General features: G+C 45.1%; 2 protein-coding genes across 2 annotated transcripts in view; one reads left to right on the top strand and one right to left on the bottom strand.

Annotated features, from left to right (window-relative positions):
- Positions 1-14,072, top strand: part of LOC128409384 (zinc finger protein 470-like) — a 420,794-nt gene that overhangs the window by 320,247 nt on the left and 86,475 nt on the right. The gene's annotated exons all lie outside the window — the stretch shown is intronic.
- The window catches only part of LOC128408869 (zinc finger protein 850-like), a 51,341-nt gene that overhangs the window by 29,255 nt on the left and 8,014 nt on the right, over positions 1-14,072 (bottom strand). Inside the window, exon 3 of the mRNA XM_053378888.1 lies at positions 12,388-13,455. Within this exon, the coding sequence (XP_053234863.1) occupies positions 12,388-13,057 (670 nt within the window). The 5' untranslated portion in view covers positions 13,058-13,455. The remainder of the gene's footprint in view (positions 1-12,387; positions 13,456-14,072) is intronic.

The raw sequence follows: 14,072 nt of genomic DNA, 5'->3' as shown, positions 1-14,072 counted from the left end.
CAACACGTGTGTGAGGGCAGTGGAGACAAGCGACGACAATTCACTATCACATTGTTCACTGCTGCTGCTCATCGGATCAGTGATTTTGTTTAAATGAGCTACACATACTGTAGGGTCTCAGTGCATACTGAAAGGATATACTCCTCAATTTCTCCTGCTCAGTGTTTTTCTATTTTTATTTTTTTGGTTTCAGGCAAGGAGATGAGCTCAGACTCATCATACCAGAGTCTATCATTTGTCAAATAAGTAAAGCATAAGTTTTATTGATGCTATACGTGACTGTAAAAACCTTCAAAAAAGTTCATCGTGTGTTTTTTTTAAAGAAATATTTATTAAGGTTTTACAAAAAACATAGAATAGAAAGTTAAAACAAAAATTAACAAGCTAAAAAGCACACATAGAAAAAAAAGTAGAAAAAAGATACAAAGTACAAAAGAGAACAAATAGCTAAAAAGAAAAAATTTAAAAATAAATCCATTTTTCAATATCTTTAGGCTCGTTTACTTATTTCCTTGACCTCCTCACACCTCCCCTTTCTGTACTCCTGTTTAGAAAAACATTTCAGCAAATCCTTACCCTCTTTCATTTATCTTTACTCTATATCTTAACCTATTATAACTATATATTTTCATCCATTATCAATCCATATTTGCATATTCTTATTAATCTTATTACCAAAACCACTTATTTTCAATCCAACATCATTTTAACATTCATTAATTTTACAGTATTTCTGCAAATAGTCTTTAAATTTCTTCCAGTCTTCTTCCACCAACTCTTCTCCCTGGTCTCGGATTCTGCCAGTCATTTCTGCCAATTCCATATAGTCCATCACCTTCATCTGCCACTCTTCCAGCGTGGGTAAATCTTGTGTCTTCCAATACTTTGCAATCAGTATTCTTGCTGCTGTTGTTGCATACATAAAGAAAGTTCTGTCCTTCTTTGACACCAATTGGCCGACTATGCCCAGGAGAAAGGCCTCTGGTTTCTTCAGGAAGGTATATTTAAATACCTTTTTCATTTCATTATAAATCATCTCCCAGAAAACCTTAATCCTTGGGCACGTCCACCAAAGGTGAAAGAATGTACCTTCATTTTCTTTGCATTTCCAACATTTATTATTGGGCAAATGATAGATTTTTGCAAGCTTGACTGGTGTCATGTACCACCTGTAAATCATTTTCATAATATTCTCTCTTAGGGCATTACATGCCGTAAATTTCATACCTGTGGTCCACAACTGTTCCCAGTCAGCAAACATAATGTTATGTCCAAGATCCTGTGCCCATTTAATCATAGCTGATTTAACCGTCTCGTCCTGAGTGTTCCATTTTAACAGCAAGTTATACATTCTTGAAAGTATCTTAGTTTTGGGATCTAACAATTCTGTTTCCAACTTTGATTTTTCCACCTGGAAGCCATTTTTTTTGTCCAGATTATAAGCCTCTCTTATTTGATAATAGTGAAGCCAGTCTCGCACTTTATCTTTTAATTTCTCAAAACTCTGCAATTTCAATTTGTCTCCTTCTTGCTCCAAAATTTCCCAATATTTTGGCCCCTTGGCCTCCATATTGAGCTTTTTCTGAGCCTTTGCTTCCATCGGTGACAACCACCTTGGGGTTTGATTTTCAAGTAAATCTTTATATCTTATCCAGACATTGAACAATGCTTTCCTGACAATATGGTTTTTAAATACTTTATGTGCTTTAACCTTGTCATACCACAAATATGCATGCCACCCAAAAACATTGTTAAAACCTTCTAGATCCAAAATGTCTGTGTTCTCAAGAAGCAGCCATTCTTTCAACCAGCAGAATGCTGCTGATTCATAATAAAGTTTAAGGTCTGGCAGGGCAAATCCACCTCTTTCCTTTGCATCAGTTAGTATTTTAAATTTTATTCTGGGCTTCTTGCCCTGCCAGATGAATCTAGAAATGTCTCTCTGCCACTTCTTGAAACAGTCCATTTTGTCCAAAATTTGTAGTGATTGAAACAAAAATAACATTCTTGGCAATACATTCATCTTTATAGCAGCAATTCACCCCAACAAGGAAAGCTTCAAATTTGACCATATTTCCAGGTCCTTTTTCACTTCTGACCAACATTTTTCATAGTTGTCTTTAAATAAATTCCCATTTTTAGCTGTCATGTTAATCCCCAGGTATTTCACTTGCTTAACCAATGTTAAACCTGTCTCATTCTGAAACCTCTCTTTCTCAATTGGTGTTAAATTTTTCTCCAGAACTTTAGTTTTTGACTTGTTCAACTTAAACCCCGCCACATGACCAAATTCTTGAATCATTTCTAGTACTCTTTTAGTACTAGATTCTGGCTCCTGTAAAGTCAGTACTAAATCATCTGCAAAAGCTTTCAATTTATATTGTTTGGCTCCGACCTTTATACCTTTGATCAGACGGTCCCTTCTGATCATATTTAGCAGAACCTCCAGGACCGAAATAAAGAGCAATGGGGAAATTGGGCAGCCTTGTCGTGTCCCTTTCCCTATCTTAAATTCCTCTGTAAAGTATAAGTGTTATTGATGCTATACGTGACTGTGAAAACCTTTTAAAAAGTTCATCTTGTGAAGAAGCAAAGACAACACTAACCTGGGAGTCTCTGTAGATTTTGCGTAGTTATTTTAAGGTGGGGGGCCTCTGAATTCTGCAGCAGCTGAAGTTACTGAACCCTCTTCAGAGGCAGCCCTACATATAAGACATTGCAGCAATCTAATCTTGAGGTTACCAGAGCAATTATTACTTATTAAATTTATTAATCACACTTCATCTAAAGACCACAGAGCAATTATAATGGCGTATAATTCCCCATCAGTCCCCTGGGCAATAATGGATAGGGAATGTGGCTCCTGATCCCATAGTCAGGACACAGCACTATCCTTGTAGGATTTCTCTGCCCAAGCCTCTCTCACTGTCCTCCTTTGGGGTGGGGGGCCATGGACTCCTCGCCCCCCACCCCAAGGGAGAGCCTCACCTGTGCTCCAACAGGGAAGATCTGCAACACGGGGAAAGGTGGATATTAAAGGTCCAGAGGCTTGATTGTGGGGGAGAAGGGAAAGAGAGAGGAGGTGGAAGCAGGGATGTTTCCACGGGAAGAGATTCAAAAGGTGAGTATAAAGAAGAAGCCAGCCTTCAAATGGGGGTCACTGTACCTGGCTCCCTTTCCGACTCAGAACCTGAGAGACACTCCTTTCTGGAACACCCCCAGGCCATCTTCTGGAATATAAGCCAGGCACCTTTGGGGACATCATCCAGACCTTCTTTTACTGTGGGAACCTTGGATTCATATGGTTGCTGGAGTACAGATGTCAATCATAATCCCTGAAAAATCGTCTAAAGACCCCTTGGTATCCACGCCCACCTTGAACTCCCAAGTCACACTGAGCCCCAAAAAACCTTCTCTGCTGAGGTTTCTCTGAAAATACTAATTATCTGCATTTTGCTTTCTCCTTCCTCTATGATCTGGAACATCTTCCTGATGCATTTGTCTGTCTCTGCTCTGTCGTCTTTTGTTTCACTCGTCATTTATCAACCCCCCCTTTTCCTCCAAGGAGGTAGGTGAGGCCAAGAGGCAAGATCCCCCAGGGGAATTTAACCCCCTGCCTCCCAGGTCCTTGTCGGACACTCTTTCTTCTCAGGCTGGTCTCATTCAGGGGCTTCACCCGAGGCTCCAATTGCTTTGACTAGAAGCCTCCTCAAGCAATCTTAGAATGATTGTTATTCTTCTTCTATTTATCTACACCCCACCTTTTTATCCTGACACGGACTCCTTCAAGTGCCCCTCTGCTCTCCTCTCCCAGTGGACCAATGGTCTGGCTTGGAAGAATGCAGATCAAGGGGTCTGGAGCTCTGGAGCTCCCAGCATCCAATGCAGCAGCTTCCCTGGGACAAAATGGGGGGGGGGGTTCAGCTTGCAGGAATCCTTCTCTAGGTCAATGGAGAAGCCAAGGCAGCCCCTGCAGAAACCCCCCTGCCAGCACCCCAGGTGGAGGCATCCCAGAAAAAGGCCCCGTGCCTCTTTCTTTCTCCACCCCCCTTACCAATTATCAACATGGCGTCTCACCCCCAGGGAGGCTTCCATTCAACCCTCAGCCCCCCAACATCCTCTGCCCCCCTCTTCCCCAGAGACTCCCCTACACCCTCTGGCCTTCCTTGGCACGGCTCGCCCTGCTTGGGGGTGGGGGCTTTTGGGGGCACCCCCTTGGTGGGGAAAAGTGTCAGGTGGGGGGCGGGGCTTCAAAGGAGACGGCGCAAGGGAAACACTGCGGGTGGGGGGGTCCACGCTTTGCAGCTGCATTGCATGGATGCGAGCCTCTCCATATGGGTCCCAGAACAAGAGATTAATGGGGGGGCTCTGTGCCCCTTTCTCTCCGACCCCATCGCCCCTCCCCGCCCTCGTCCCAAGGCAGGAGCTTTTGGGGGAGCAAGAAAGGGTCTCTCTATCCTTTTCCTCCCCCCCCCTTCCCTCCACCGGCATCTTTACCTCTTTCTCCTCTGACCCTCCGCCTCCCTTCGTAGCTATTTCGATTTCCTTTCTTGCAATGCAAAGCGAAGAAGAGGGGTCCGTGGTCGACTGGCGCCCCTTTTTACCTTTCTGAAACCTCTCGCTTCTCCTTCTGCCCCCCCCCACTTCCTGCAAACTTCCGACCCACAGAGCGACCCCTTCCTGGGAGAAGCCCCTCCCACTTTTCGCATGGGAGCCGGACGTGACGGCGCTGCCTTCGGCTTCCTCCCCTTTGGGCTCCCTTGCGAAGTTGCCCAACTCCACGCCCACCCCATTGACGGGGGAGGGGGTTTCTGGAGGAGGAGGAGGAGGAGCACGGCCGGATCAAGACCCTTTGGTCCCTGAAAGAGAACCCAAACAGACTCCAAACTCTGCAGACAGCATTTTCCAGCTGCTGCCTGGACTACCGAGCAGCGAGGGGAGAGATGCTCTTGGGTTGAAATTCTCCTTGCAGGATTCCAAACCCTTGGTCTGATCCAACTATAGGGCCTTATGTTCTGTGTGTGCGCGTTCACACGTGCGTGTCTTTGTGTGTATGCACCTTCAGGGAGATTCCCTGGCTCTTCTCTGCAACAAGGATGAACCAGGTGTGCAACCACCTACCTTCATTTGGGGGGGGTGGAGAATCTCTCTTTCCTCACCTGTCCAGCAGTTTCCTGGTCTGCTCTCTCTCCCTCCGCCCCACATCCCACCGACATTGTAAAGGTAAAGGTAAAGGGACCCCTGACCATTAGGTCCAGTCGTGGCCGACTCTGGGGTTGCGGCGCTCATCTCGCTTTACTGGCCGAGGGAGCCGGCTTACACCTTCTGGGTCATGTGGCCAGCATGACTAAGCCGCTTCAGGTGAACCAAGCTGGTCCAAGATCTCCTTGGCGGATGTGTGTTCAGACCGCTGGGCTCTCACTTGTGGGGTGCCTCAGGGCTCTGTCCTCTCCCCCATGCTTTTTAACATGCATATAAAACTGCTGAAAGACCATCAGGGGGTTTGGGATGGATGTTCAGCAGTATGTGGAGGATACGCACTCAACTTCTCTTTCAAATCAGAAGCAGTGAAGGTCCTGTGTGAGTGTCTGGAGGAGGTTGGACGATGGATGGCAGCTAATGGATGGAGGTTGAATCCTGACAAGACAGAAGGACTGTTTTTGAGGGACAGGGGGCAGGCGGGTGTGGAGGGCTTACTGGTCCTGAATGGGGTAATTGTACCCCTGAAGGACCAGGTGCGCAGCCTGGGAGTCATTTTGGACTCGCAGGTGTCCATGGAGGCGCAGGTCAATTCTGTGTCCAGGGCAGCTGTTTACCAGCTCCATTTGGTACGCAGGCTGAGACCCTGCCCGCCCACAGAGTGTCTTGCCAGAGTGGTGCATACTCTGTTTATCTCCCGCTTGGATAACTGCAATGCGCTCTACGTGGGGCGGCCTTAGAAGGTGGCTTGGAAACTACAACTAATTCAGAATTTGGCAGCTGGGCTGGTGACTGGGAGTGGCCGCCAGGACCATATAACACTGGTCCTGAAAGACCTGCATTGGCTCCCGGTACGTATCTGTGCGCAATTCAGAGTGTTGGTGCACACCCTAATTGGCCTTGGCCCTGTATACCGGATGGAGCAAATCCACCCCCATTGTTCAGCCCAGACACTGAGATCCAGCTCCGAGGGTCTTCTGCTGGTTCCCTCACTCCAAGAAGAAAGTTACAGGGAAGCAGGCAGAGGGCCTTCTTGGTGGTGGCGCCCGCCCTGTGAAACGCTCTCCCATGAGATGTATTGAGATGCCATGCAGATAAAGAACCACAGTACATAACTTTTAGAAGACTCCAGAGTGTCTGGGGCAACCCAATCGATGATGATGATGATGATTGCTTGTCATAAAAGCAGTAGCCCTGGGGTAGCCACATGATGCTTATAAGTGAAAATGGACCAACCAGGGGATTCACTGGTACCTGCAGCATCTTTTCTTTCCAAATGTATACCATTCTTCCAGTGGAGTTGTGTTTGGGCCACAGATGGAGAGGTAAGGGTTAACTTTCCCTTCACACTTCAACCCCTCTCTGTGCCCTATTGGTTGGAAGGAAGTTTCTTGTTTCCTGTAATAGTAGGTATGTCTTAGTTCATGGATTTGTAGGACGTTCTCCCCTCTGGGTGCTAAGTTGGGGAGAATCAGGCATGAGTTTCCACTGATGTATTTTACACCCTCTCATGTCACCTGCCACTTGCCCACACTGCCCTGTTCCAACCGTCCCACCTCATGCAAGACGCACACCTAAGAGCTGAGACTTTCTTCCTTATTCCACTAAAAAGTAAAGGTAAAGGGACCCCTGACCGTTAGGTCCAGTCGCGGACGACTCTGGGGTTGCGGCGCTCTTCTCGCTTTACTGGCCGAGGGAGCTGGCGTACAGCTTCCGGGTCGTGGCCAGCATGACTAAGCCGCTTCTGGCAAACCACAGCAGCGCACAGAAACGCCGTTTACCTTCCCACCGGAGCGGTACCTATTTATCTACTTGCAATTCGTTCTTTCGAAATGCTAGGTTGGCTGGAGCTGGGACCGAGCAACGGGAACTCACCCTATTGCAGGGATTGGAACCACCGACCTTCTGGTCTAAACATCCCCTTTATTCCTGCTGCCACCAGGTATGTTTTACCTGAACAATTTGCCCTTCAAAGAATTAGGAGTCATTGCAGCACCATTAATGTATAAACTATTTGTTGCTCTATTATTATTATTATTATTAATAAGTTTTATTTATACCCCGCCCTCCCCGGGCAGAGCCGAGTTCGGGGCGGCTAACACCAGTAAAATTACAGTAAAAACATAATAGGGAAAAAAACCATACCAATTTAAAATACAGGTTAAAATGCAATTTAAAATGCAGCCTCATTTTAAAAGTAGCCCACAGATCAAAACCATAAGGGGAGGGAAACACAAGGGTCAGAGTGAGTCCAAACCAAAGGCCAGGTGGAACAGCTCTGTCTTGCAGGCCCTGCGGAAAGATGTCAAGGCCGCAGGGCCCTAGTCTCTTGTGACAGAGCTGGTACTTTCTGTCAGTTTCCACGCTCCTGAGGTACTTCTGACAGTATAGAAGACCCAGGGGGTCACCACACCCTTCATAACTGGTTTGGGATTCTTCTCTTTCTAGATCTTTCCCTTCCTGACTGAAATGAGACCCAAGTAGGCAGTATCCTCACAGCTTCTACTTCTCCTTGCTTCCAGCCTTCCAGTTAACTCCTGTCTGAATACTCTCTCAAAACTAGTCTTTCTAAGCTCAGAGACCCCTTTCTCTAGCTTGGGATAATTTCCTCAGAGTGCACTTCATACACAGACCAGAACTAACTCCTCTCCCTCGAAACTATCCCTCCACTTTCTCAGAAACGGCTCATTTTATTTTCCCTCCAAAAGTGCTGGCTCCGCCCACCTGTCTTGATAGCCAATCAGAGAGAGGCTCCAGCTCTCTCATGGAATTCTGAGGTCCTGCACCCCCTGATTCTGGCCAAGCTCAGCTGCCCATCACAGATAACTTCCTACAATTACTAATTACACACAATCAACACACCTTGGCTGGTTTGACACTTGATTCAAAGCAGCTAAGAAAGCTCTAGCTAAGACAATTAAGACATAAGAATCCATCAGAGGAATCCACAGAAAATTTGATCAAACGTAGGTTGGAATACAAGAGTCTGCTCCACGACAAGAAAGCTGAAAATACGAAAGCCCTTGGGACTAGCTAATGGAACAGAGGGAAGACAAATGCTGGGAGCTGGTGGCCCAGGGTTTAATTGAAGACAGGTCATCAGAGGAAGCCTGAATGGCAACCAGTCTCCTGTAATGAGATGAAAACCCTTGTTTCTTGCCTGAAATCGAACACAGCATCCCCACAAGCTCCTGGAATGGTGGATAGAATAAAAGGTGGGGAAGGGAGGAAGAAAAGGGATTTCAAAAGCAAAACACTGTAGGTCTTAAGATGGACTAATCATAGCCTAGCCACTAACAATATAGTATTTCAAGCACAGGGAACGGTCAGTTTCCCAGTGGTATGGAAGGTGCAGTTATGGACCCCGTGGCGAGGGTCAGTGGGGACAAAGCTGCTGTGCGTTCCACACACACACTTTTGTGGAAGCAGCCTGTGTCTCCTCCTGGACATTGAGAGACACAGCCATTTAAAGCACGTTCCTCAAGTAGGCATCCTAAACTGCTCAGAGACCTGAGATAAAGGGGCTGCTTCGCTTAAAGGAAAGTCCGATGGAAGGAGACCAAGGCCTTTATTTCAATTTTAAAAAATTATTAAAGATTTTCTTGGGTTACAAAAGTACATGCACCGTCTCCATTTTCAGGCTGTAGAGTCTTTTCTACAGAGCGGTTACATTTGGTGTGAGAGAAACCAAGGCCTTCAGCCACATCCCTCAGCAAATGACTCAGAGACTTCTCTCCGTCTCTGTCTCCCTTTCACACCCCTCAACCCCTTCCACAATTGTCCCTCAGCCCTAATTTTTCCACACAGTCCTTTAGAACATTTCTATGACCTAAGAGACGTGGAAAACCACTTTCATTGGTCACCTTCCATATATGTCACAAGCCAATGCATAATAAAAACACCTTTGGATTGATTGCTTCTGTCGACAGGTGTCTTTTGTACAGGTACTGTAATGAGCTGGGATAACAGGTAAGACCTCTCCCTTACAGCAGGTGCTTCTAATCTCAGCTCGTTACGTAACAGTGAAGATACCAGGTAGCCTGACATCTGGCTGGTGGATAAGGGATCAAATACTTATTTCACTCATTGTAATGCACATCAATCTCTGATTTGTCTTCTAGGTTTCTGGGGGTTTTCCTGTTGTTATTCTGTTTCTCTCACAGCTACAATAAACCTACCATTAAAATTATGGACTGGTTATTTCTTCCTCCCCCCCCCACCAATTATTATTTATACCCCGCCCTCCCCGGGCTCAGGGTGATTAACACCAGTAAAATTACAGTAAAAACATAATAGGGGAAAAAACAACAATTTAAAATACGGGTTAAAATACAGTTTAAAATGCAGCCTTATTTTAAAATAGCTGATAAATCAAGACCATAAGGGAAGGGAAACATAAGGGTCAAACAAAATTTATTTCCCCCCCGACAGCCCCAAAAAGCAAAGAAGCCAAGACAGCTGTCTTGGCTTCCTCTTTAGCTACGCGCAACCTGTCCAGCCGGGAGAAGCTGCGCACGGCTTTGTTTTTAGCCGCGGGGCTGGGACGGGGAAAGCCCGAGCTTCCCCCGACCCCAGCCCCCAGAACAGGCAGCTATCCGCAAGCCTTCAGAGCCCGGCGGGAACTCCCGCTGGGCTCAGAAGGCTTGTGGATAGCTGCCTGAAGCCTGCATTTGCTCCATAGGACGCACACACATTTCCCCTTCATTTTTGGAGGGGGAAAAGTGCGTCCTATAGAGTGAAAAATACGGTAATAATAAGTTTTATTTATACCCCGCCATCCCCGGGCAGAGCCGAGATCAGAGTGGCTAACGCTAGTAAAATTACAGTAAAAACATAATAGGAAAAAAAACATTACCAATTTAAAATACAGGTTAAAATGCAATTTAAAATGCAGCCTCATTCTAAAAGTAGCCCACAGATCAAAACCGTAAGAGGAGGCAAACACAACGGTCAGACTGAGTCCAAACCAAAGGCCAGGTGGAACAGCTTTGTCTTGCAGGCCCTGCGGAAAGATGTCAAGTCCCGCAGGGCCCTAGTCTCTTGTGACAGAGCATTCCACCAAGTTGGGGCCAGTACTGAAAAGGCCCTGGCTTTTAGATTGAGACCAATCTAATCACCTTGTCACTTGGAACCTCCAAAATGTTGTCATTTGTGGACCTTAAGGTCCTCCACCAAGTGTACCGGGAGAGGCGGTCCCGTAGGTATGTGGGTCCTGGGCCGCAATTAAAATAATGCATGTCATGCTGCCATTCCTATAATTCTAGTTTAACCAACTCATTTCCGGGTTTGAAATGGTCATAATCCAAAATGATCATCGACGAGGCTGTTCGTAACCTGAGGTACACTGTACAAAGCTACTTATCCTTTACTAACTATTGTGATACGTTACCTTGATTACTACATGAAAGTACAACTTTACATTGAAACACCAGATCATCACATATATGGGATGCATTTAAATTTGATTTCCACCTATAGGAGCCTGTTCATTAGAAGGAAGAAATGAACCCTTGAGAGAGCCAGTGTGGTGTAGTGGTTAAGAGCGGTGGTTCGTAATCTGCTGAACCGGGTTCGCGTCTCCGCTCCTCCACATACAGCTGCTGGGTGACCTTGGGCTAGTCACGCTTCTCTGAAGTCTCTCAGCCTCACTCACCCCACACAGTGTTTGTTGTGGGGGAGGAAGGGAAAGGAGAATGTTAGCCGCTTTGAGACTCCTTAGGGTAGTGATAAAGCGGGATATCAAATCCAAACTCCTCCTCCTCCTCCTCTTCTTCTTGTTGAGGAAAAATCTTTCTACACTCCATACATCTAAATGGTTCCTTCCATATAAGTCTGTAAACATTTTGTAAGTACTCCATTAAACAGAAGCCGTTTCTGCACTCCTGGAATTTAAATGTTTCTTCCTTTGTGAGTCCATTGATGTTTTGTAAGGTGTCCACTCTGACTGAAGTTCTTTCCACACTCCATACATTTAAATGGTTTCTCACCTGTGTGAGTTTGTTAATGTACTCTTAGTTTCCTTTAGACTGAAGTTCTTTCCACACTTCATACATTTGCTGTATATGGTTTCTCCCCTGTGTGAGTCCTTTGATGATTTCTTAGCATTCCACTATGACAGAAGCTCTTTCCACACTACATACATTTAAATGGTTTTTCTCCCGTGCGAGTCTGTTGATGTACTCTTAGAGTTTGACTGTGACTGAAGCTATTTCCACACTCCATACATTTAGATCATTTTTCTCCTGTGTGAGTTCGTAGATGTAGGCTTAGAGTTCCCTTTTGACCAAAGCTCTTTCCACACTCCATACATTTAAATGGTTTCTCCCCTGTGTGAGTTCGATGATGTAAATTTACAAGGTCTCTCACCCGTGTGAGTTTGATGATGTCTATTAAGTGATGAACTCTGTCTGAAGCTTTTTCCACACTCCATACATTTAAATGGTTTCTCCCCTGTGTGACTCCGTAGATGTTTTCTAAGGTTTCCATTATGTGTGAAGCTCTTTCCGCAGTCCATACATTTAAATGGTTTCTCCCCTGTGTGAGTTCTACGATGTAAAGTCAGATGATCACCTGAACGAAATCTCTTTCCACATTCCATACATTCATATGGTTTCTCCCCTGTGTGAGTCTGTAGATGTTTTCTAAGGTGTCCATTATGTGTGAAGCTCTTTCCGCAGTCCATACATTTAAATGGTTTCTCCCCTGTGTGAGTTCTACGATGTAAAGTCAGATGATCACCTGAACGAAAGCTCTTTCCACATTCCATACATTCATATGGTTTCTCCCCTGTGTGAGTCCGTAGATGTTTTCTAAGGTTTCCACTATGTGCGAAGCTCTTTCCGCAGTCCATACATTTAAATGGTTTCTCCCCTGTGTGAGTTCTACGATGTAAAGTCAGATGACTACCTGAACGAAAGCTCTTTCCACATTCCATACATTCATATGGTTTCTCCCCTGTGTGAGTCCGTAGATGTTTTCTAAGGTTTCCATTATTTGTGAAGCTCTTTCCGCAGTCCATACATTTAAATGGGTTCTCCCCTGTGTGAGTCCGTAGATGATTTCTAAGGTTTCCATTATGTGTGAAGCTCTTTCCGCAGTCCATACATTTAAATGGTTTCTCCCCTGTGTGAGTTTGATGATGTAAAGTCAGATGTTCATCTGAACGAAAGCTCTTTCCACACTCCATACATTTAAATAGTTTCTCCACTGTGTGAGTCTGTAGATGTTTTCTAAGGTTTCCATTATGTGTGAAGCTCTTTCCGCAGCCCATACATTTAAATGGTTTCTCCCCTGTGTGAGTCCGTTGATGGTTGCTAAGGTTTGCCTTATAGGTGAAGCTCTTTCCACACTCTACACATGTAAATTGTTTTTCTGCTGTGTGACTACTTCGATGTACCGTAAGTTGTATACTCATACTGAATATCAACCCACACTGCATACATTTGTAGGTTTTTTTATCCATGTGAGTTTGATGATGTCTATTAAGTGATGAACTCTGACTGAAGCTTTTTCCACACTCCATACATTTAAATGGTTTCTCCCCTGTGTGACTCCGTAGATGACTTCTAAGGTTTCCATTATGCGTGAAGCTCTTTCCGCAGTCCATACATTTAAATGGTTTCTCCCCTGTGTGAGTTCTATGATGTAAATTCAGATGATCACCTGAAGGAAAGCTCTTTCCACATTCCATACATTCATATGGTTTCTTCCCTGTGTGAGTCCATTGATGTTTTCTAAGCACTTTACTAGTGTTGAAGCTCTTTCCACAGTCCATACATTTAAATGGTTTCTCCCCTGTGTGAGTCCATTGATGGTTTCTAAGCACTCCACTAGTGTTGAAGCTCTTTCCACACTCCATACCTTTAAATATTTGACCCCTGTGTGAGTCCGTTGATGTTTGCTTAGCGTTATGCGATGACAGAAGCTCTTCCCACACTCATTTAAATGGTTTTTCTGTTGCGTGAATCCTTTCATGTACAAGAAGTTGTCTACTCATACTGAATTTCCATCCACACTGCATACATTTGTAGGGTTTCTCACTCATGTGAGTTAGATGATGTGAAGTAAGAGATGAAGTTTGTCTGAAGTTCTTTCCACACTCCATACCTTTAAACGGTTTCCCCACTCTGTGAGTTTATTGATGTGAGTTTATTAACTGTGCACATGGACTGAAGCACATTCCACATTCACCACATTTAAATGGTCTCTTCGTATTTCCAAATGAAATTACAGATGACACACTGTCTCCTCCATAACCTGCTTGGAAATGAGAGGGGAGGAAAACCCCTGTTAGTATTTCAAGGAAAAGAACAAAGACTGTAACACACATCAAATGCAATTAGCACCTTCTCTTATTTCAACATATTGTACATTCCTCCCTGTCTTCTTTATGTCCCAAATTTTAAGCCAATGAGGTGAAACAATGCCAAATAATAGGAATGCATCATCAACCTTCCATAATACTAAATCATCATTAATAGTTTGATCTAAGAATACAGTTGTGAGATTGCCTTTTTAAATAAGGACCTGCCTGACAGGAAAGGGAGCTGTTCTCCTTCCACGAACGTGCCCTCCACTTTTCAGAATCAGAGTTGCTAATGGCATTTTTCATTCTCCGTCTAATATTATTCCACCCCTGAGGCACATCTTAGACCTTTGGACCTCTGGATATTTATTAATCACCCACACAGTCCCTTGGGCCCCAGGAGGTGCATAGCAACCATATTGGGAGACCCAGGGTTCAGGTTTTTCTAGGGACTGTAGCATGGAACTAGTGAGAAGGCTTGGCGCTTGGAATAAACTGAAGGTGTGCTCAGGTAGGCTAATGTCCTTGGAGATGGACCTCCATCTGTCAGCCTTGCAGTGCAGAGCAG

The sequence above is a fragment of the Podarcis raffonei genome, chromosome 2, assembly GCF_027172205.1.
Source record: "Podarcis raffonei isolate rPodRaf1 chromosome 2, rPodRaf1.pri, whole genome shotgun sequence".
Classification (NCBI taxonomy): Eukaryota; Metazoa; Chordata; class Lepidosauria; order Squamata; family Lacertidae; genus Podarcis; species Podarcis raffonei.
Note: the sequence above shows the minus strand (reverse complement) of the source record. Positions and strands in the feature narration are given on the sequence as shown.